Source organism: Vespa crabro, chromosome 24 (assembly GCF_910589235.1).
Source record: "Vespa crabro chromosome 24, iyVesCrab1.2, whole genome shotgun sequence".
NCBI classification, from domain to species: domain Eukaryota; kingdom Metazoa; phylum Arthropoda; class Insecta; order Hymenoptera; family Vespidae; genus Vespa; species Vespa crabro.
Genome location: NC_060978.1, coordinates 942,087 through 966,913, shown reverse-complemented (window position 1 = coordinate 966,913; position 24,827 = coordinate 942,087). Strand labels below are relative to the sequence as shown.

Genomic DNA, 24,827 nt, shown 5'->3' with positions numbered 1-24,827 from the left:
GTGTAAAGCGCAATTGCGGCTCCGCCGCCAGGCTACGCGCGCATCAGCCGCGCTTGCCTTTCTTCGCCGCCTCCCTGTGTTGTCTTACGTTCGGTGACCTCGAATCTCTCTTATGACTGATTGACATCAGATCCTATAATACTATCCTATCGTAATAATCGGACGCAATTAAGTTTTTTTTTTTTTTTTTTTTTGGAGATATTTTTCTTTCTACGAAAAATAAACGAAACGTAATTATTTACGTACTGTACTGTACTGTACTGTACTTACATTATTATAAAGAGAAAACAGAAATCCGTTGTTTTGTAGGTTATGCGAAAGATCAAACGTATGTAAATATTTATCGATGTATTCATGTATATATTGTATATATTGGACTTATATATTGGATCGACATATCGGAATTATATGATATTGATTATTTTTAAGAATTTCTTCTCTCTTATGTAATTTCTTTTAAAGATTTACTTACTCACGAATATATATATATATATATATATATATATATATATATATATATATATATAATTATCAGGTGTATACATTGCGCGTTAGTTGTTTTAGGATTAAAGGGAAATACTAGGGAATATTAGATATATCGAAAAAATGGCGTCTTCATTCTTATCGAAGGTTTTAGTCATTCGTTCACATTCGAAGATAATGTTTATATTTTTACACATAAAAAGTTATTCCATAATCTTGTTCGCGTTGGTATGAAATAGTAAATTACGTTTATAGAGCTTCGTTATTCCGTTGATAGACATACGCAAGATTGGCGTAACAAATTGGAATCTAAGGTTAATGTTCTTTTTGTTGTTCTTTTTTTTTATGTGAGAATTATTGGTACTTCGGTATTGTTATTATATTTAAATAATGCAACAATTTATGTGTATATATATATATATATATATATATATATATATATATAAAGAATATAAAGAATATAAAGATATAAAGAAACTAAAGATAAAGATCTACAATAATGTACATCTATGTACATGCTTATGTAACATTGTTATTTATATATAAACAACATAAACACACACACACACACACACACATATATATATTTAAATAAACAAATGTTAAAACATCTATAAGTTATTCTAAATGTTAAATGCACAAACATGCACAAAAATTAATCCAAATGTATGGTCAAATAAATAAGTACACGTGTTGACCAAATGGCAAATGCATGGTCTTTGCAATAGTCGAGAAATCCTTAGACTAACTGAGTCATTAGAAAGGTCTTAGAAAAAATAAGAGTCGTTGAAAAAAATAATGACATATATATATATATATATATACATATATATACATACATACATCTTGAAAACATTTTTTGCATATCAATCTACAAATTATATCCCTTTCGATTTATATACTACATATTTAAACGTTCGACAATAATTCATTGATTCTACTTACGTGATATCCTAATACTTCGCGTGAGATCTTCGATAATTACATGTCGTTTCTTCTAACAAAGAACATTTCAGAACTTAGAACGTTTCTTTACTCGATTAGAATTAAAGAATACATGATAATGATTACGCATTTTATTACTCGATCGATGTTAACCGATTTTCTTACAGACATTTTCACGGTTCTAATGATTCGTTCGTAATGATAATGCTAAATCATCGAGTATCGTCATTGAAATTAATTAATGTTATCGTGAGATTGTTAAAAACATTCTCAGATAAATGCTATGTAAACGATTAATGGAAATAATCTGTATTTTAAGCCGAGTCAGGCTAAGAGGACCGCCATGTTGTTCTCATTGCCGAGAGTTCTCGAGTATAGCCGAAGTTGGTCGATTACGTCGACGCCTACGAATACAATATGGGGTCTTTTGCGATATGTTAGACAGACGTGCGTACATATACGTAAAGTACGTTCACGTATATACAAGCATACACAGATCCTTATATATACACACACGTATACGCGTACACGTACGTACGTACATACGTATATATGTGTGTGTGTATATATGTATTTCAAAGTAAACAAAGATAGATGATACGGAAAAATATTATAACCGTATGTATTTATTCTCATCTATACACATATGCACACATACGTACACACATATGCAGGAAATGTATGTATGTAGTTACTTACGTGTAGGTAAAAAAAATCGTCTCAAAGAATTCAAGATAGTTACGATTGTCCAGATTACTCGCAAAAACAATTTTATTGACTGTAACGATAATGATAAAGTATTTATATACCTAGAAACCATGACATATATCGTGGATTAAATATTTTATTTGAAACGCAATTGAACGAGTACGATATTTATTTTAATTATATTTCAATACGCAATCCTTTAGACGTATCCAATCGATCGAAATAAATTCGTGAACGAGTTATAATATTTATATAAAATATATTTAGCTGTTAATGGCATCGTAATATTTTATGAGATATTAGATCTTTTTAAGAATTTTCTTAGTAGATACTTTTAAATAATTTTTTAGTTTATTCAATTATTGACAAACATTTAACAAGGTTATAACGAAGTTTAAATGTATACTTCGTAAATGTTAAATTATTTATCTATTCGTATTTTTAATGAAAAAATATTGTGTATATATTTATGTGCGAAACACACACATACACAGAGAAAGAGAGAGAGAGACAGAGAGAGAGAGACAGAGAGAGAGAGAGAGAGAGACAGAGAGAGAGAGAGAGAATGAGAAAGAGAGAGAAAGAGAGAGGTAGAGATAGAGATAGAGAGACAGATCAAAAGATCAAATATATTTCATATTATATATTAATGAATATGAGAATTTTAACTAAGATTTATAAGATGGAGTAAACAACATTGATATATATATATATATATTTCTTTTTCTCTCAAAGATTTATTGAAAATAAATAAATTTCTTATTCGACATATTTTTGTATTTACGAATGAATTAATCTTAAATAGATAAGTAGAATAGTTGGTAATAATAAAAAAAATAAAAAAAAAAGAAAAATAACAATTTTATTTCATTTAATATTCTCATATTTTACAAGTTATTAATATATCTAATTAAATTAAATTAATTACAAGGGATAATTTAATAATACATCCTGTCGGGCCAGTTCCAACAACATAGGATCGTCAAAGAATTTATTGATTGAGACATCCTCGGATAGACCTTTACGTCTACGCGTTTTCAACATAAATTCTCTGGCTAAATGCGTCGCCGGTTGTGGTTCCAATGGTCTAATGGTAATGGTTTTGTCAAGAGGATCACCAGGTACGATTTGCCAGTGATGAAAGACCGACAAACAAAATGCTTGACCTTGCGTATGCGTTCGTAGATCAGTTTCGAAACCGAAACTATCGATGGCCGGAATAAAAGCTTTGATAGTATATAATGGACTTCCTGGAACAGGCGCATCCTGAGTGACATGACCTCGACGTTTAGCTAAAACAGTATAAACAGCTGACACGCAATCAGCCGGTGCTTGAACTTCAACGAAGAAATATGGCTCCATTAATCTCGGGGTGGCCATTAAAAAAGCCGAATATGCGACTCTTCTTGCGGTAGGAATAATTTGACCACCTGAATACAAAAATAAAAAAGAAGCAAACAAAAAAAAAAAAGATATATCAATCTTAACAATTATCGTTAATTATTAAGATACGTACCACCTCTATGTAATGGTTCTTGTGCTATCACGGCATCGAGTATTTTGAATTTAACATTTCGAATGGGTTCTTCGCAAAGTGGCCCTTCACGCGTACCCCATTGAAACCCTTGAATAATGGCGTCACGAGCACTGCTCAACAATGTTTTATCGACTTCGGACGGTAGAGTATCGTCCACCAAAATATTAGGACCCGTTGTGTCTGGTCCAAAGGCCCATATACTTCGTGCCGCCAATAAGTCCCAGTCGTATTTAGTTTGGAAAAATTCACCTAATTTTTTTCTAAAGAAAAATAAAAACTATTCATAGGATAATGTTCTCAATCGACTATAACAAATCTATTATAAATACGACTTACTTGTTCCATGTGATTTTTACATGTTCAGCTTCAATATCTTCCGCAAGACCACGTTCAAGCGGTTCTGCAATCATCGTCAGTTTATTTCTTTTATTCGGTGTTTCGGCGAAACATTTGAGAGAACTGGTTTCTACTACTGTTTCAGCGAAAGCAACCACAGGATCTGCGACCTTGATATCTATCTCAGAATACATACGACGTAGATCGTGCATTGCACAATCCAGATATAATTCGCCAGTACCCAATACAACATGTTCTCCACTTTCCTCTACTCGCGTACCCAATAAAGGATAACTTTTATTAACTTTTCTCAAACCGTCTAACATCTTAGGTAATTCCGACGGATTGACCGGTTCAACGGCAATTTTAATAACACTTTGCGTATTAAATTTTAACGGACGGAAGATGTGTAAATCGTCCGTATTGTTAAGATCGGTAATTGTGCTGGTTTTTACGATTGGCCTGTCAATTCCTTCAATAAGTACCCAATTGCCTGCTGGTACACGACTCAATTCAATCGAATAACGTGCTTCGCTTATCCATAATCGACCAACTGTAAGCACACGCGAATCTTCTTCGTCCGTTCGCGAATATGCTTCACCTAAGACACGTACACGTTGTCCTGCTTCAAGTGTTCCCGACATTACCCTTCCCAAAACGACGAACAACGTGCAATCCTCGGTTGGATACATTTTTGTACTATGAATCATTAATCTTCCCTAGAAATGAAAAATATTAATCAGTAATAAAAGATATAATAAATATGTTCGTAGATTTTTATTAGATAGAAATAATTACCTCAGGATCACAATTGACCATATCTTGTGCAAGAGGAGAATCTATAGGACCAGTATATACGTGTTGAACTTTTATAGGTGCGTGTGCCTGCGGACTAGGAACATGCATAACACACATATCGACTAGACCACACATATCTCCTAAGAAACGTGTACAAACCAAACGCAATAATGGTCTAATATTCATTTTCATTTCTTCCGACGTCAATCTAATTCCTAGTTCGCTTAAAACTACAATCGAATGTTTTAATCAATAGAATTGTACGTAGTAATACTTTACTTGTACTTTGTTCATAGAGAAATATACTAACCGTCTGGCAAAGTTGTATCTACATCTCCAACAACTTGTGCAAATATTTTGTAAAGAGGTTCCAATATGAATTCTATAAAACTACGTTGTGCCGTATTGTGCGGCGGTTTTTTCGTAAACTTTCGCGTTTTCGAGTTGAAATATATATCTCCCCATAATCTCTTTGAAAATTCATTAGTATTAAGAGTTGGATAACTCTTTGCGTATAACGCGGCAAAAGATTTAAGAGTAAAACAGACATTATATTCGGAACTGGCGAAACAGACATTTCCAATTGCTGGTGAAACAAAGGCCGGATTTTCTGAATCCGAATATAATGCTATTAAACCATTGATCTCTTCAATGATATGTCGTAATTTATAATACGCATCCAAAGGTGGTAACTTCAATTCCAAAACAAGACGATCTATTTTATTAATGCATACTGTTAATGCTAACTTTTCTTGCAGTGCATGTTTCAATAGACGTTCCGTATTTAACATTACACCCTCTGCTGCATCCACGATAAGTATTGCGCCATCTGACAAACGAATAGCGGCTGTTGCTTCGTCCGAAAAATTTACGTGACCCGGAGTATCAAATATATTTAACAAATATGATTTTGATTTTACATCTTGTAACAGTAAAGTTACAGGTGTCGCTTTTGTGGATACTCCACGTTGTTGCTCCGTGAACAAAGTATCCGTATACCTGGATTAATAGAATTTTAATAAAAAAATTACAAATAATTATTCTCTTATATATGTTATATTACCTCAGAGCTTTTTCATCGGTTACACTGTGTATGTAAGGATGCGTTTGTCGTATTAGACAATCCACCAAAGTGGTCTTTCCATGATGTAAATGTCCAAGTAACACAACGTTCCTAATTAAATGAGGTGCATCCATCATGTCAGCTAAAAATTCAATGCTATAAGTTGTCTCTGGAAGTTGTTGTTGTTTTATTTGAAATTTAGGTTTCCTAGTAGGTTCTATCAAGGGCTTGTCCAATGGTTGCGCATCCTCTTCTTGTACAAGAGTTTCGACCTATTAAATAAAAAGCCATATAGAAAACTATAATGTTTCTAATTTATTATATTTAAAATTAATATTATAATCACCTCAGGACCGTAAACTTCTAGCGCACTAGGATAATATCTTTTGTCTTCGTGTAAAACAACTGCTGTGGATGAACCTTGTTCCGTATTATCTCTAGATTCATCTTTATCATCCTCCATCTCCTCGTCAGAACGTTCTCTATCTTCTGCGTCATCTCCAACATTTCCATATTCTGCTTCATCTTCACTTTCGGATGCTAAGTCTGGCCCGATATAATTACCAAATTCATCATAAAGATCAGCATCCATGATAATATCTTATTTGCATAAAGTAATATCACCTCTCAAAATTATCGTAACTAAAAGGAAAATAAGATAATGTTATAATTTCTTTGACAAAATTTTCTAAAGCGTTCTCGAGTGTTTATATTAATACAACTTTGAAGGTTAGAATTTTCGTTACTAATTTCTGTTATTCTTTGATAACATAAAATTATAAAATATGTAAATTTGTCATTTACAATAGAATTATGTATATCAATATTTTACAATTAATTTTTCATATTTCTTTAAAAAGACGAAACGTATGAAATGTACAAATACAGTGAAAGATGCCGCAACGTTTAATGTAACCTCTCAATATTAAAAGAAAGACGCTACAATGTTACCAATCATTGAAAAAAACCGCAAGAATTTAATGAAGAATGAATTTTGTGATAGTAAATTTAATGTTTACGATTGGTTCTTAAGTTCGAAATAATAAGGAATTTATTTTTATATTTTAAGAATAAACAAAGTTTTCTTTGCGAATTTAATTTATTATAAAAAGAAAAAAAAATAAGGTTATGTTTTAAATTTCGACGATGAATAATACTGATTGGTTGAAAAATTGAAAAAATTATGGATTAGAAGTAGATGTTAAGTACAAAAGGAAGTATCAGTGAAACCACAGCTAATTGATAAGCTCGATTTAATATATTTTGCGTTACATAGTTTGCTCTCTCTCTCTTTCTAAACTTGTGAAAACTTGTAAATTAATACTTTCGATAATTTTATAATTATTTAAATAATCCTTAATGTACATGGAATACAATAAATTAATATTTAAACAATATTAATTCGTTTAAACATTACAAAGATCGTAACGTCCGAGAAACTTATAATTATCTTAATTTAAAATTTCAACCTAATTTACACCTAAAAATTTTTATCTCAATTATTCTTTATGTATTTGTCATGAAACAATTGCATATCGATATCGTATTTAGCACGGATTACTGCAAGGTGATCACTATTATTAAAAAGAAAAAAAATAAAATAAACATATAAGAGATAGAAATGTGCAAATTTATAGTCTACCAACATTATTTACTTTAACCTATGCGAAACCGATTGTTATTACGCGTGAGAAAACAAGTTCATACATTGATACGATAAATGCATGATGGGAACAACATACCTTGTTTGCGTTTCTAGTTCATATTTTGTCCACAGTAGTCGCTTAAGTCACACGTGCTTCGTACGAAAGGTTATGAACATAAATACTTTTGATTATTGTTCAACGTTGGTACAACTGAATTTAGTTCTTAATCGGTGATCACTGATAAACTGTTTTGTCAAATGCAGTTGGTACGGTCGATTCTATATGGTTTGTAAAAAAAATAGAATTAACTTTTTTAACCTTTTATAACATTATTTATCTGTTCCTGTGTGTTGATTACTTAACGTAATTAAGTAGATGATAATTTATTTGGTGAAAAAAAATATAATTACTATCGTAAACAGTTATAAGTGTTAACATTTAGATTATAAAAATAATAATATTTTATTGAAAATATTGATATTGTTTTTTGTTATTTTTTTTTTTTTTTTTAAGTAGATATATCTATTGAAATAGATATACTCTATACACATATATATATATATCTTTTCTTTTTTTCGTTTCTGTGTTTTTTCTTTTTTTTTTTTTTTTCTTTTAGAATACCTATAAATATACGTTCCATAGACGCGCTCATGTACGCGAACGTATACGCATATATTAGTGTACGCATTGTGTATACGCATATATATTTCGAACGATTGCGCACAGTACAAAATATCTGACTGACAGCTGGCAGCACGACACGCAGGAGTGGCAGATCATGTAACGTGAGTAGGATTTTCTATTAAATATATTAAACATTAATGTCAATGATACAAAACGTATAATATTTTCATGTGAAAAATGTGTATGACGTTTTTTTTTTTTTTTTTAATTGTTAAAATTGTTATTGCCTGATCGAATTTTTTTTTTTTTTTTTTTTTTTTTTTTTTTTTTTTTTTTTTTTTTTAATTATTATTATTATTATTATTCTCCAACGAAGGTGTTGAGAAAATGGTTTATTTCTTGTGTAAACAAAAATTTGTCATTTAAAAATGATTTACTTACAACTATCGTGTTTATATGCAATTGTTAAAGAGTCTTGTCAATTCGTTGGAAATCATTTCTCTTTATTTTCTTTTTTTTTTTTTTTCCAGGAATTCTAATTGGAAAAGGTAATATCTGTTGGTTTGAGAGCAAAACCACTGCCAAGATTATATTAGAAGAATTAGCAGGATAGGCAGACGCAGGCAGAACAGCGGGGGTGGGGGTGGGAGATTCAGAGGCGGTATGACACGACCTCCTAACAATGACAACCTTATGACCTTTAAATTGGTCGTGGTTGGCGATGGAGGAGTTGGAAAAAGTGCACTAACCATACAGTTCTTTCAAAAATTATTTGTCACCGATTATGATCCTACCATCGAGGATAGCTATATTCAACACACGGAAGTAGATAAACAATGGTGTATTCTAGATGGTAAGTCAATATTTTTATATATATCTTTAATATATTTTGATCTAATCGAATATATATATATATATGCTTAATATATAAGCTATATTTATATTTTATGATTTACTATCATGCTTCTAAAATAAGATACACTGGTTTTTTTTTTTGTATTCGTTGAACTGTAATAAATACAATGCTTATTTAAATATTGTTATAAAATTAAGAGCAAAGTAGAATCAAATTGATATAATATAATCGTTATAATAACATAATGGTAAAAATTCTTTTCTCTCATTATAATTAGAAAAAATATACTCTATAATATTTTATTATTGTTATATGTAGAGTATAAAGGGTATTAAAAGTTCATATGTAAAAGAAATATATGTATTTTGATTGTATCCGCTAGTGCTAGATACAGCTGGCCAAGAAGAATTTAGTGCCATGCGTGAACAATACATGAGGAAGGGTGATGGATTTTTATTGGTATATTCTGTGACAGACAAACAGTCTTATGAAAATATTATCAACTTCCATACTCAAATTCTTAGAGTAAAAGACAGAGATGTCTATCCAATGCTTCTTGTTGCCAATAAGGTTGATTTGGTACATTTAAGAAAAGTGACGGAGGAACAGGGACGGGAATTGGCACATCGTCTGGGTATTCCTTATATTGAAACTTCTGCCAAAGATCCACCTCTAAATGTGGATGCTGCGTTTCATGAAGTAGGTATATAATATAATAAGGCATAGAAAATAATAAGACATGTAGTATGTCTTAAATAATGGCTTTTTGCTATAGTACAATTATTTAGTGATGTATATATATATATATATATATATGATATATCGATTTGGTCACAACAAAAGGTTGTGAAATTCTTAATTAATATTAAACATAACAAATGATAAAAATATTATATATAGATATATTCCATATTACGATATATATTAATGACTCTTCAGGTTGTACGCATTATTAGAAATCAACCACCAGCTGAATTGGAAAAAAATCGTCGGAAACGGAGACGTACTGGAAAATGCAATGTTTTATAAAGTCTTCATAATTTTATTGGGAAAGGAGTAAGGTTTATTATTTACTATTGCACACATTTATTCATACAAAAATGCCACAAAGCTAAAACGAAATTTGAAACCTTTAGTCCTAAAATATGCATTGGTGCTTATGTTTAACGAGTAGTCCAATATTTCATTTATTACTAATATATTAGAGTATAATATTAGTAACTCTGTTCTATTATCAATTAATGTTTCTTCAAATTGGTATGCGAAATAAGATTCAGTAACAGATACCACCAACTAAAAAAAAAAAAAAAAAGAACAAAAAAAAACAAAAAAAAATATGGCATAATTATATTCGTCATATTGTATTCCGCATCAGTTTAGATTAAGCAACCAAAAGTACATTGATAATATTGGCTGTTCATCTTATGTATGATACGGGGAGACTACGTCTTCATTCTTGCATACACATCAATTTTCTACCATCGATAATGTAATATGGAATTGAACGTTTTTTATTGCATAATTATAGGGAAGGTTTTTAACTTCTCCTTGTAAGGTCTTGTCATGAAATGACTATAATGGTTTTATATGTCGACTCAGCTCATTTTTAAAACGGCTGTCGAAAGTTCTAGCTTTAAGCATATTTATTTTATTACAATTATTTACCTCCCTTTTTCAATTATGGTTGATCTTCTAACATAAGATACAAAGCTTCCATAAATTTATTATTTTCAAATAATTCTTATTATAAATAAAAAAAATTTTCTTTTTCTAATATATATATACATATATATATATTATCAACTACTGTGGCCTTAATGTTTCTACATTCAAATATTTCTCACAGAATTTTATATATGTCTCTGCATATATCCTTTTGCTATTATGTGTATATAATATGTGAACTTGTGTTCATTATAACCAGTGATGTTTCGCTTAAATGTGCTAAATAGATTATGTCTCACTGGAATCAATACAAGCTTATATATGTTTGATGTTTTATGTTTAAATGTCAAATAACTTACTATAAAATTAATATGTAATAATAATATCTCGTTCATTTGATAGATGTAATTAATTATATTATTATTATTTAAAATTAGATTATACAAGAGTATATTTTAAAGATTATGTTGGAAGACAACTCATTTTCTTGTTATAATTATCTGGTATTATGATTTTCCTTTTTTTTTCTTTTTCTTTTTTTTTTTTTTTCATTTTTTTCTTTTTTTTTCTGTTCCTAATTGATTTTACATTGAAACATTACATCGAAATTTTCATTATCTCTATGCATTGTTTTTCTATACAGATATTCTCTATAAATTCTTTGCTCGTATATTTAACGTTTTAATTTCATTCATTGAAATATGTAGCTCAAATTATCTTTTCATAAAAAATTTTGTAAATATTATCTAAAATCTTAATAATAATTTGACAAACAAACAAACAAAAAAAAAAAAAGAAAAAAAAGAAAAGAAAAATTTTAATTTGTTGGTAACGATATATTAGGCATTTAATATTGTCTAATGAATAAAAACTATTATTCTGAATCAGGAATAAAACTATATATAAGACAATATTGTCTTTCCTAATAGTTAGTTTGTCTTTTTAATTTATCTTCATATTATCATTTTTTATTTGCATTTCATTCTGTTAAAACAGAAAGTCTATAAAAAAAACTTTAACAAACTTAAAATGTTGAAACGTATAGGTATTTTTTAATAGTCAAATTTTTTTGATATTTAAGTATTATAAAAGAATGTTTTGTTTTTTGTTTTTGTTTTTTTTCTTTATCATCTTTTGATAATGTCTTTTTTTTTTTTTTTGAATGAGTTCAATGTTTATATTTTAACTTAATGAAGATCAATATGTCAGTTCTTTTTATATAATAAGAAAATGATGCCATGGCCTACATTAGCATTTAATTGCAATATATATATATATATATATATGTATATGTATATATGTATATATATATATATATATATATATATATATATATATATATACATATATATGTAAAATATATATACAAAGAAATACTAAAAGTGCGTATATTTGTAAGTCAAACTTAATGTTAAATGTAATATTCAAAAATCAATGAAAGGATTTTTCTCGAATCTAACGAAGGAGAAATCGAGCAATGTCATTGTGCATTATAAAATTTAGTTTTACACATTAAATAGAATCATAGAAAAATCGATTGGGGTGATGCGTTCGAAGGTGTTATAATATTCTCTTGTGTTTACTTTATCGTCTCTCTTTATCCATTTAATTTTAAATATTTCAATATAATTTATGTTTAGATAATTCTGAAAACATTTCAAAAATATATATATGTCACTGCGTATAGCCATTTAAGATAGAATTTCTGCAATGAACGAATGTTCGGTTATAGGGAAATTTCATTGAACGATTTGACCATAATGTGTCTGTGAAAAAAGTTTAAAATTTTAGCTCAGGAATGGTTATATCTAAAATAAATTAATTAAATCTTTTTTTTTTGCTTTCTTTCTTTTCTTTTTTTTTCTTTATTTCTTTTTTGTCGTTATCACAATTGCAATAATATTTCTGAGAGTGCAATTAAGTACAACCGAATATCATGCTTTATCATCGATATATTGTCGTTATATCATTATAAAATACAATATTGAAAGTATTTCTAATAATCACGAAAAAAGGTTTATTATATGTACGATGTATGAAATCACGTTCGTTTAATTTGTTTATTTGTACGTGATATCAATTGTTGCAAATATTGTCTAAATTGAAAGAGACAGAGAGAGCGAGAGAGAGCGAGAGAGAGATAGAGAAAGAGAGAGAGAGAGAAAGAGAGAATGGAGTAAATGTTTTGGAATTAATTTTTAATTTTCTTTTTATTTTTTTTCTTTTTTTTTTTTTTTTCGATTTGGTAGGTACAACGTTACATGTTAAAAACAAATGTTCTTTATTTATGAACATTTTACGCAGCTGACAAGGTGACACGAGTGTATGTATATTAGCGACATGCGTGGGTGCGAATTTGTGTGATTCTCTGAAATTGAATTTATTTGAAAACAAAAAAAGAAAAGATATATATGTATGTATATTTTGTAATCTTTGTTTACCATCGATAACGCGTATGTTATTAATAATATAGGTACGTGGTCGGTATAATATTTTTCACGAAACATTGTTTATATCAAGTATACGTTATTTACAGCACAAACAAATAATATTTATTTTATGCGTAATTTTAATTTAAAAATATATTGATTTATTCATCCATATTTTATAACTCATACACACGCACACGCACACACACACACACATACATTTATATATTTTTTCTTTTCTTTTTTTCTTTTCTTTTTTTTTTTTTTTATTCGAGTGGAACTACTTACAATTAGTATAAAAAATAATCTCTTTTATAAGGCAAATATAAAAACGAATAAGAAGGTAGTGTATGTACCTGCACAAGTGGATATACTTCTCAATACAACGCGTAAAATACATATATCGAAACGTAATTGCCTTCAATAAAGTTATACCATATTCAATGATAAACGTGCTATTACATGAGAATATAACGAAGTATTGAAGCAAAACGCTGAAATGCTGATAGCGATCGAAAACTCGGGGTTTCTCCGATCGCGATTATTAATAACAATGGGAAACAATTGCTCTAATTTAATTAATAGCGCACAATTCGAAATATTAACGATCGTTAATGAAATCTTCAAAATCTATCTATTTTTTTTTTTTTTTTTCTTTTCTTAGACACACATTTAATTGGAAGAGAAAAAAAAAGAGAGAGAGAGATCTTACAAGATCTAAGGATTTATTAAATGTGTTGATCTAAGATAATAATATTGATCGTAATAAAATTAGAAATTGAGCATCGAAGAGAAGATATTCATCGAAATAAAATTAGAAATCTAGGATCGAGGTTTTGAATTAATAAGAATTAGAACGATGAGAGAAAGTTTAATTTCATTTCATATCTTTAGAACCGTAAGATTTCGAATGTATTGTGTTTTTCTAAAATGCATACATGTGTATATGCATAAATTCGTCATAGCGATATTCGCGATAAAAAAAGAGGACCATCGAATAAAATCTGTCCTAAAAAATATATATATATATATATATTTTTTTTTTTTTTCTCATTTAATATCTATGAAAAAGATGAAGCAATCGAATCGTACTAAAAGCGGTATCGCTATTATAGTTTTTCCCATAGCACGTGTCTGCATCATCCCATGCACTCAGTTTCGAATACATCTTTAAATTGTTTTCCATCGTAAATAGATAACATTCTTTAGCGACAGAGAGATACAGAGAAAGAGAGAGAGAGAGAGAGAGAGAGAGAGAGAGAGAGAGAGAGAGAGAGAGAGAGAAGAAAAGAAGAAGATAGAAAGAGAGAAGGGAAGTAAAGAATTAGTAGAGGATTAGCCTCGAGTAGGCGCGATTAACTATTTCGAGATAATAGTAAAAGAGGAAGGGGAAAAAGTAAATCGAAAATAGGAAAACATAACAAATGAAAAAGAAAAAGAAGAAAAACCGAAAGAAAAGAGAAAAAGTAGAAGAAGAAGAAGAAGACGAAGAAGAATAAAAATAAGAAGAAGAAGAAACGATCGCATATCGCGTGTATCTCCGTACGTAAATCTCTTTAGATTCTCAGGAATTAGCGTTCCTCAAACCATTCACACGTCTTTATAATGTAAACCCATATATAAACGCTACGTTTTATATCGCCGTCCATGACAGAGAATAGCGTAATAAAGAAACGATAAGGGGAAAGAGAGAGAGAGAGAGAGTGTAAAGAGAGAAGAAGGGGAGAGAGGTACGAGGTGTATGCTTGATGACACGGTTCGATGTCGATCGATTGAAAACGAACGTAGGTGAAGAAAAGATAGATAGATAGATAGATAGATAAATAGATAGAGAGAGATAGAGAGAGAGGGAGGAAAAGAGAGAGAGAGAGAGAGAGAGAGAGAGAGAGAGAGAGAGAGAGAGAGAGAGAGAGAAAGGAGTTACTCTGCTCGTTAAACGCTTTTAGGAGTTAAACGTTTTATGAAATAGTCAATATTAATATTGAACCATTGTGATACAGAGAGTACGCTGAGAATAGAGAAGACGATGATGATTAAGCGAACGATATCCAGAGGTTGTGAGAATCGTCGAGGTCAATGCTCGAGCGCTTGTCTTACGATCGATATATCGAGAAAGCGCCGTTTCTCCTTTCTTTTTTTTTCTTTTTTTTTTCCCCTCCCCCTTTTTTCTTAAGGAATATCATAAATGATAAGGAATAAGATAAATGATAAGACAACTACCGCTGTTCATTGTGTTGGTAATACGCATCTATGGAATCGTACTACTTTAAGTACGATTACGTAGTATTTATGCGGGATGCATTTTTTTGAACATATTGAAATGATATTATTATGACACGCACATGCAAACAATGAACTACACGTTAAAAGGATGTAGATAGAAAACAAAAATAAAACAAAAAAAAAAGAAAATAAAGTATATATATACATGTATATTTTATTTTCTTTTATATATATATATATATATATATATATATATAATATATAATATATATATAATATATATATATAAGAAAAAATAATTAAATAGATAAAAAGAAAAAGAAAAAGCAGCTTCTCTTCGCTATAGGCACGACGATTGGAGGGGTTCGGCTTGTGCCTTACAAAAAGAAAAGAAAAGAAAAAAAGGAAAGATATGAAAAAGGCAAAAAATAGAGGAAAAAAAAGTGATATTTTTTTGAGAAAAAAACAAGGGAAAAGAAAAATAATTTCAATGTCGTGATCTTCGGTAAAAATTTCAAGATAATTCATAGATCGTAAAAAATTGTTATGCGCTCTTATATGGGGACATGTAAATACATTGACATTATATATATATATATATATATATATCCAAAAATTGTTGTATTGTTTCCATTGTATGAAGTAATTTCAAGGATAATCGTCGATTACATTTTTCATTATGTCGAGAGCATAAGGAACCCCTTTACGGCCGTGCTTATGAATTAAGCGAAAGGGTGCGAGATAAATCTTTGCCCATTATTTGTCTCCAATAGATACATAGATGCGAAAAGTTTATATTTTGAAGAAACGATAAAAACAAATCGAAATGTTCATCTCTCTCAATGCCAACCCCACCCCCGCCCACCCACCCATCCGTTTAATACAATAGTTATATTATTATCTTATATACGAGAAATATAAACCGACCGATATGTGCTGCGTATAAATAAATAAATAAATATGTATAGATATATGAAACGTATAAAAAACGATCCGTTTGAGAGAAATAATCGAAGTTTATTATTTTATTTATTTTTATTATTTATTTATTTGCAATCGCTCGTAATAATCTAATGAACTTGTTCGTCCACTTTATTTCTTTCGATAACGCATCGCAATGTTTTTCTATTTTTTTCTTTGTTCCTTGGTTTTTTTTTGTGTTTGTTATTTGTTTTTTTTTTTTTTTTTTTTTTTCTTTTTTCTTGTTGAAGTTAACTTCGACGAAATTTATTTCACATGTCATAATGATCTCAATGAAGATTTTCTCTTAAAAACGGATCGATCGATTCTTTTGTTTTTTCTTTCCATCGTTTCTTTTTTCTCCGATGTAAGGGACGTAAGTAACATATATATTTTTCGTTTGTTTGAAGTGTGCGCGAGAACGTGTGCGTTGTACGAAAGTGTTATTTATAATTGTACAGGCCACTGTATGAACTACGCGATAAAAGTATAAATAAATTATAACGTGTGTTTACATGAGCCTTTATTATAAATGATATATATATATATATATATCTATACATTTTCCTTTCTCAGATCGCTTAACGGTAAACATATACACGATAATCTATTTAGATATCTATCTATTCGAACGAAAATGGACACTGTTAATGCGCAAATGGTAGATTAGCAATTATCACGATAGGAGTTAGCAACGACAATCGGGTATACGTACGACGATTTCTAAAATCCTGCATATATATATATATATATATATATATATATATATATATATATATATATATATATATATATATATATATGTCAACAAGTCCGCGATGTATATCGTTCTTCGGTTAATAATTTCCTCTTCCCTATCTAATAATTACACGAAAGTTGATCTAATATGATAAAGTAATAATAACTATAATAATAATGATAATGACAATAATAATAATAATAATAATAATAATAATAATAATAATAATAATAATAATAATAATAATAATAATAATAATGTAGAGATTGCTCCTAAGTTAGAACATATTCATTCAAAGTTCGTGACCCTTCGTAACGAAGGGACAAAGGGATGTCGAGGGCGTAGAAACCGTAGCGGTAGGTATTATTACGTACGATCTGCTGTACGATCTCGCAAATCAGTCCATTGTACTATTCCCGGGTTGCACGTCGAATCCGTGCCGATGTTCATCGATTTATTTCGGGGGAAGTTAATCCACCGAAACGAGACAGAAAGCCTGTCGATTAATCCTCGGAGAAGAACAGAGAGAAAGAGAGAGAGAGAGGGAGAGAGAGAGAGAGAGAGAGAGAGACAGATGTCAGGACGAATCTTTTAACGAGTCGCCGTATAATCTTTCGAAAATCCCTGGGATCGATGTTTCTTCGTGAGTTTACAGGGAAATCTCGTTTGCGTGCAAGACGCGGACGTTAATCACGTTCTTAATGGCGGCCACGGAAACGTTCTTTTCCAGGGCAATTCTTCCGCGCTTGCAACGTCAGGGCTTAACGCCCGTACGTTAATATCTTGATGAAAGAAGCTCACTTTTTTTTTTCTCTCCCTTCTTTCCATCTTTCCTTTTTTTTCCCCCCTTTTCCTCTTTCCTTTTTCCTCTTTCCTCTTTTCCTTTTTTCCCTTCTAACTTTTTTCATATAGAAATTTTTAACAATATCATTAACCGACGTAACCCAGATGAACCTTCCTTCCCTCCTTCCTTTCTTTCTTCCTTTAGGAGCCACGTTGAATTACAACTTGGGATCTCTATGAGAGGAACTTTTTACTCGTAGAATAAGCAATTTATTAGGAACGTAATGATGTTAAAGTTGTATCGAAAATCCAACCACTTACTCATCTCTGCACCCTCTCACCCTTCTTGTTTCTTGTTCGTGGGTGCATTTCGACCGGGAAATTCGTCCTAAAGAGGGAGATTAAAAAAAAAGATCAACGTTCTCTCTCCCTTCATCCCCTCCTCTCTCTCTCTCTCTCTCTCTCTGTCTGTCTGTCTTTTTCTCTATCTATCTCGATCGCCCTCCCGTCGAAAATCCTTTTGTCGCAGCGATCCGTTGCACGGTGTGCATTTGAAAGTGGCGCGAGCTCTTTTTTCGCTGCACCGAACGCAACGGGGGATGGTAATAGGGTTGGGGCGAGGAGGGGGGGGGGAGGGGAAGGGGTGGTAGAAGGGGACACGCGAAACGTAGTGGACGAGCTAATAAAATGTGCACGTTGAACAAAAGAGCCCGCCACGGGTGGGCGGGCGTAGAGACGACGTCTGTAAAAAGTCCGGTTACGAGAGGGTCGCGTGCGAATATATACGATTCCGTAAGCCGTTACCATCGCGATCGTTTATGCGAATACCAAAGTGGCCGTCGTTAAACTCCGAACGATACTCGATACTCTGACGGTATACCGATGGTATATTTGATAGTTTGACCTCGTCTTCGTCAAAAAGAGGTCGAAATAACGGAGGCAATAGGTAAGTACTCTTGCGCTTCTTATAAGAAATTTATAATAATTTCGGAATTATAATTTTTGTTTGACGAAACTTCATACGATAAATCAATTAACGCAGGCTATTAGAATTAAGATGATAATTTCGTTCGATTGTAAGTAAATGCTAATGCAGTTATATAATATTAAAGTATAATAGAACGTATCTTTTTATCTTTTATTTTATTTTATTTTATTGTAATTATTATTATTTATTTATTTTATTTTTTTTGTTTTTTGTTTTGTTTTGTTTTGTTTTGTTTTTAATCTAGACATTATTGTCAGATGTTATTTATTTATTAGGTATATTATAATTTCTATGAATTTTGTTAAATTATCATTTGTTATGTTGCGTGGTCATATCGAAGGAAAATGAAGAATTAGCGGGCTGTTGTAACGCAGCAGGGGGTCAGTTAGAAAGTTCAATTATTCGTATATGTAATATAGGTTTTTACTTATGTACATACATGGCTCGCAATAATTTTTTTTTTATTTCAGTCGACATGCTCTCGCATATTACGCGCTATAGTTTTCGTCGTTGCTTCGTTACATTTTTTTTGTTGTTTGTTTGTTTGTTTGTTTTTTCTTTCTTTTTCTTTTTTTTCTTTTTTTTTTTTTTTTTTAGTTATACAATTTGAAGAAACGTGTAAACGCGTCATTCAACTTTTATGTGTCTCGTTCTCGTTTTCGTTGATGATTGATGTTGACCGTGAAAAAAAAAAAAGTGTCATATGGAGAACGTGCAAGTACTTAAACGCGACGAATCTGGGAATTCTGTGTATAACCACAAGGAATAAATGAAAAATCAAATGGCCATAAAGATCGAAAGTTTTTTCCAGTGAAGCTTTTTGATTGAGCATGAGTGTGTCAACATGTTCTTCAAAATGTTTTTCCAGCTTCAAAAAGGAGAAAAAAAATACAGATTCAAAGAGAAAAAGAAAGAGAGAGAGAGAGAGAGAGAGAGAGAGAGAGAGAGAGAGAGAGAGAGAGAGAGAGAGAGAGAGAAGGAGAGAGAGAAAGTAAGAGAAGGAGAGAGAAAGAGAAAGAGAGAATCGAAATGGTAACAAATGGCAATTTAATTAACTTGCGGTCTGTGTGTTTGCAATACGCGGAAACTATCAACGCGGAAACAAACTCGCTCGCGTTTTTCTGTTATGCTTAACTGGAAATAGCGAACGTAATTCGAAATTAATGGGGGCCAGGGATCAAAGCGACCAACCGTCGGTCTTTTGTGATCGATCGCTTTACAAATTGTAAATTTAAAACGCAACACTCTCTATAAACTTTTAAAACGAAACAGAAGTTACCGACGATATTTTCGACCCGGATCTACTCGCGTTACAAGCGACTATCGTTGCTTTATCAAACTGTAACGCGAAATTTGGCCTCGTGAATGATAAAACGGAGAGAGAGAGAGAGAGAGAGAGAGAGAGAGAGAGAGAGAGAGAGAGAGAGAGAGAGAGAGAGAGAGAAAGAGAGAGAGAGAAAGAGAGAGAGAGAAACTTCAAGTAGGTAGTCATAGTTTTTTAAATAAAGTTCGAACATGCTACGTTGAGAGATCCTCATTGCTTTAAGGGTTTCCTATTTCTGGATATGAGATTAGACATTCATTTATGCTTTGTATCAGGTACAAGCTTTATTTGACCTAATATTTTTATCCATGACAGCTCGAATAAAACGTTTTTCTAAATTTTTCAATGATAAAACATATATGATAAAAAGATAATTTACAATTATGGTTGATCTATCTTTAAAAATTTTTAAATAAAAATAAATGATGATGATAGTCATCATCGACCACAACCATAATTCACGTCCCTTTAACTTTAAAATTATTGATAAATTGTAGAAGCAATTCGATCTTAACTATTAGTTAATATTAAACGTTTAATTTTATTTGCGGTCAATTTGAAACGAATCGAATCGACAACAACAATGGTGACGAAATCTCCGATTCATTATGTCGTTATTCATTTCCCTTGTCCCGTATGTGTTCCATTGTATTATTTGCACGTTGTGATATGTGTAGTATACGTTAATATAAATAATTCACGAAGGATAAAGATACTTACATTTCACTATGGCCCATTCTAATTCTTTTTTTTTTTTCCCTTTTCATTCGTTCGTCCATGAATCGATGGCCTAATGAGAATCGTCGATATCCGTAGTACCTATTAGCCTTATAACCAACCTGTCCATTCCACTTTTGGTAAACGTCGGGTCCCTCTTATAATCAGATAGAATCAGAGCAACGGACAGGGTTAGCTTCCTTTAATCCAACGATCTCGGGAAAAAATTTTGCCCCAGTTTACAAACCACTCGATGGCTTCGCCAATAGATTCTTTATTTATTCTGTTCGTTCGCTCACGATCATTAGCCCGTATCGTATCGTATCAAAAGAAGGAGAAAGACAGACAGACAGATAGAAAGGGAGATAGATAGATAGATAGATAGAGAGAGAGAGAGAGAGAGAGAGAGAGAGAGAAAATTGATACTTTTGACAAGGGAATTTTGAAATTGCATGGACGCATGAAAATTAATACATAAATGATCCTGGTCGTTGAGAGTTTGCAGATAAATCGACGCTTAATTCATCGTTATTTAATCGCTCTACCATTACCACTTTATATATTAAAAACATATATATGGATAGATTCCTCGCAAATGTTACTGACGAGTTTGATCGAAAGAGTGGAAGCGTGCGATGCACTCAAATACCGTGCATTCCTAAAGGAGTCCGGACTTCCGATGTAGCGAATGTAAAGTGTTTATTAAATAGGATATAAACAATTGATATTCCATCGATGGAGAGTAGAAATAGAATCATAAAGGATACGAAATTAAACGAGGAGAAAAGAAGAGAGAAGGAAAAAAGAAAAAGAATAAGGATAAGGAAAAGAAAAAGAGAAAGAAAACTATATTACTATGAATGGTAAAGAATAATAAAAAGAAAAAGTATGTAGAGACAGAGAGAAAGAGAGAGATAGAAGAGAGTGAGAGAGAGAGAGAGAGAGAGAGAGAGAGAGAGAGAAAGAAAGAGGAAAAGAAAAAGAGTTAAAGTAAACGAGCGAGCGAGCGAACGTTCTCGTTCGCTTGCTCGTACGGGCGCGCGCGCGCCACTTTGATTTCGATTCGATCTCGAGTCGGTCTTGCGATAGGTCGAGTCGCGTTCTGTGGATGCGCGCGCAGCTCTCCGGGTTCGGTGCGGCCATCCCCACTCCTGACCAACCAGTTTCTCTCTTTCTCTCTTTCTCTTTCTCTCTCTCTCAGAAGCGCGCACGCGCTCACGTTGATCGCTTCCATCCCCACTCTTCGCGTTTCGTTCGTCGCGTCGTTCGTCGTCGCTCGCTGCCGCCGCTACCACCACCACCACCACTATTACTACCACCACCACCACCACCACCACCACCACCATCGCCGCCGCCGCCGCTCGCCGCCGCCGCCGCCGCCCTCCGCGCGACGAGGAGAACGAAAGAGCCGAGTCGGTCAATACTCCGGGCAACGCGGCGGTGAGAGCACGACGGTGGTCGCTCGTAAGCGCGCCGTGCCGTCACTCGAGAGAGCCAGTGTGCCACCTCGAGATTCCTTCGTTCGCGGACACATCAAAGAGACATATACGTACGCACACCTTATTATTCTCTCTTTCTCTCTCTCTTTTTTCTATCTCTATTTCTATCTCTATCTCTATTTCTCACATTATCTCTCTTAACCTTTCTATCTCAATCTCTCCTAATCTCTTTCTCATTCTCATTCTCACTCACTCTCTCTCTCTCTTTCTCTCTCTCTCTCTCTCTCTCTCTCTCTCTTTCTCTATCTATCTATCTATCTATCTATCTATCTATCTATCTATCTCTCTCTATCTCTTTTTCATTATTTCTCGCGTGGTCGTGTCGTGTCGCGACAACGGAAAATCGTGTCGTTTCTTCTCCTCGCTTAGACCTCCTCTGACCGTCTATATACTAGCATACTAACTGCTCCTCGTGTTGCGGAGAGGAAAGGACGTGCGCGACACTAGAAGAAGCCAACGAGTAGAAGAAGAAAAAGGAGGCGGAGGAGGAGGAGGAGGAGAGAAGAAAAAGAAGAAGGAGAAGAGGAGAAGGAAGAAGAAGAAGAAGTAGAAGTAGAAGTAGAAGAAGAGGAAGTAAAGTAAAACGGACTTTTTCGTTCTCTCATAGATTCTCGTCGATTGGTCTCTCACTCTCTTTCACTCTCTCTTTTTCTCTCTCTCTCTCTCTCTCTCTCTCTCTCTTTATCTTTCTTTCTCTTAAGGATATAAAGAAAGTTTCCATTACTTTTTGTTCTTTTTTCCTCCCTTCTTTCTTTTTTCGTGGGTCGATATTATTATGTGAGACCGAGAAATATTTGAAGGATTCAAACGGATATATCGTCGATCATAGTTAATACTTTTCAAAGAGGGGAGGGGGGGGACTAATTAGATCGAAGAGAAGAGGATTCGTGTCTTCCTGGATTAGATCTATCATCTTAGGTCTATCATCAATTTTTGATTATAATCAAGTTATCAGTGCACATTTATCGTCCTCGACATCGTAAAAACTACGAAGGCCTCTTTATACAATATAACCATGCGTTCGCGTACGTGAGATGGACTTATATCGTATCACCGACTGCATCACCACTACCAACTCCATTATCAACACCAAGACCATCACCGGCACTTCTGCCACCTCCTCCTTTTCGTCATCTTCCGCCACCTCCGGTGGTAGCTTTAAACTACGCTTCGGTGCCGGCAGACTCATGGATACGTGGATATTGTTCCTCTTCGTCATCGTCGCCGGTGAGTAGAGAAAAACTAAATGACATAATAATCACATTTTATCTTATTCATAAATATTTATATGTACATATCTGTATGTATACATATATATATATATATATTTATTTTTTTTTTTTTCTTCGTTCATTCTTTACGGCTACTAACCGTAAGTCGTATATACCATACATATATATATGTGCATCGCGTAAATTACGTTTCTATGAAACGAAGCAAACGGACGTCTCTTGTCTGACGCGCTTGATCGGCGCCTCGATAATGGATTACGTAGCCTCGGACTTGGCGGGGCACGTGCGCCGGTCTCGTATTCACTCTCGCGCCAATACGCCTCGACTCGCGTGCTCCTACCACGGCGCTATCTTTACCCTCTCTCTCTCTCTCTCTCTCTCTCTCTCTCTCTCTCTCTCTCTCTTTCTCTCTCTCTCTCTCTCTCTCTCGCTCTAATTTAATTCTTTTTTTTTCTCTCTCTATTTCAAGAATGTCTATCGTATAAACCCCCGATGATATTTTTCACGTAAACGAAATCACGGGACTTATTTTTATTATCATTGAGGTTATCCGAAAGGAGTCTTCGCAAAAATGGAAGACACGTATTATATATATATATATATATATATATATATATATATATATATATATATATATATATGTATGTACATATATATACTTTAGAGTTTCGCGTGGGAAAGACCAGTTTCGATCGTAGCCCCCCTTCATCTTGCCCCATTCCTCCGCCCTATTCCCCCTCCTCACCTCCCCCCTCCCCCTTCTTCAAACCTCCGGATACTTTATCTTTCTGTTTCCCCTTCGCGTAACTTGTCCGCCGGTTCTTTTCCTCCATCTCTTTCTTTTTCATCCCCTCCCTCTTTTTCTCTCTCTCTCTCTCTCTCTTTCCCTTTCCCATTCTCATTCTCATTCTCATTCTCTCTCTCTCTCTTTCTCTCGTACGTAAAGGGAAGAGAAAATCGTGGGGTAGGCGCCACCAAGCATGGACGAGGTCGGGTCTCGCACGTCGATGGGAATCACGGCGCTCTGCCAGATGGCTAGCATTCTCGACGACAACGACGACGACAACGACAACGACGACGACGACGACGACGACGACGACGACGAGAAGAAGGGAGCATGGGCCGATCTCTCTCTCTTTCTCTCTCTCCCTTTCTCTTTCTCTTTGTCTCCCTATTCGAACGTTCGGACTCTTACCTTTTTCTTTCCCTTTTTTTTTTTCTTCTTTCGATTCTTTTTATTTTCTCCATCCATCGAACTTTCTCTCCATCCAA

At 32.8% G+C, this 24,827-nt stretch overlaps 3 protein-coding genes across 9 annotated transcripts in view; 2 read left to right on the top strand and 1 right to left on the bottom strand.

Annotated features, from left to right (window-relative positions):
* Positions 1 to 2,800: 2,800 nt before the first annotated feature.
* Positions 2,801 to 6,815, bottom strand: LOC124432180 (116 kDa U5 small nuclear ribonucleoprotein component). Of its 4 annotated transcripts, none has more exons than XM_046980854.1 (8): positions 6,593 to 6,815; positions 6,217 to 6,512; positions 5,871 to 6,142; positions 5,118 to 5,806; positions 4,808 to 5,037; positions 4,010 to 4,728; positions 3,653 to 3,933; positions 2,801 to 3,566 (listed from the first exon to the last, which is right to left on the bottom strand). In XM_046980854.1, the coding sequence occupies exons 2-8, from the start codon at positions 6,460 to 6,462 to the stop codon at positions 3,061 to 3,063; spliced, it is 2,943 nt and encodes a 980-aa protein (XP_046836810.1). In that variant the 5' UTR covers positions 6,463 to 6,512; positions 6,593 to 6,815; the 3' UTR covers positions 2,801 to 3,060. The 4 variants fall into 4 exon arrangements, with proteins under 4 accessions (XP_046836810.1, XP_046836811.1, XP_046836813.1 ...); XM_046980855.1 differs by having other exon boundaries at positions 6,675 to 6,787; XM_046980857.1 differs by having other exon boundaries at positions 6,757 to 6,787.
* An 891-nt stretch (positions 6,816 to 7,706) lies between these two features.
* On the top strand, positions 7,707 to 10,776 carry LOC124432181 (ras-related protein M-Ras-like). Of its 3 annotated transcripts, none has more exons than XM_046980858.1 (5): positions 7,707 to 7,801; positions 8,133 to 8,301; positions 8,671 to 8,993; positions 9,379 to 9,695; positions 9,936 to 10,776. In XM_046980858.1, the coding sequence occupies exons 3-5, from the start codon at positions 8,804 to 8,806 to the stop codon at positions 10,023 to 10,025; spliced, it is 597 nt and encodes a 198-aa protein (XP_046836814.1). In that variant the 5' UTR covers positions 7,707 to 7,801; positions 8,133 to 8,301; positions 8,671 to 8,803; the 3' UTR covers positions 10,026 to 10,776. The 3 variants fall into 3 exon arrangements, with proteins under 3 accessions (XP_046836814.1, XP_046836816.1, XP_046836815.1); XM_046980860.1 differs by lacking the exon at positions 7,707 to 7,801 and adding an exon at positions 7,843 to 7,879; XM_046980859.1 differs by lacking the exon at positions 7,707 to 7,801 and having other exon boundaries at positions 8,068 to 8,301.
* Positions 10,777 to 22,971: 12,195 nt separating this feature from the next.
* LOC124432271 overlaps positions 22,972 to 24,827 on the top strand; it is a 96,973-nt gene continuing 95,117 nt past the window's right edge. For both annotated transcript variants that reach the window (XM_046981055.1, XM_046981054.1), the window contains exon 1: positions 22,972 to 23,550. In XM_046981055.1, the coding sequence (XP_046837011.1) occupies positions 23,358 to 23,550 (193 nt within the window). In that variant the 5' untranslated portion in view covers positions 22,972 to 23,357. The remainder of the gene's footprint in view (positions 23,551 to 24,827) is intronic.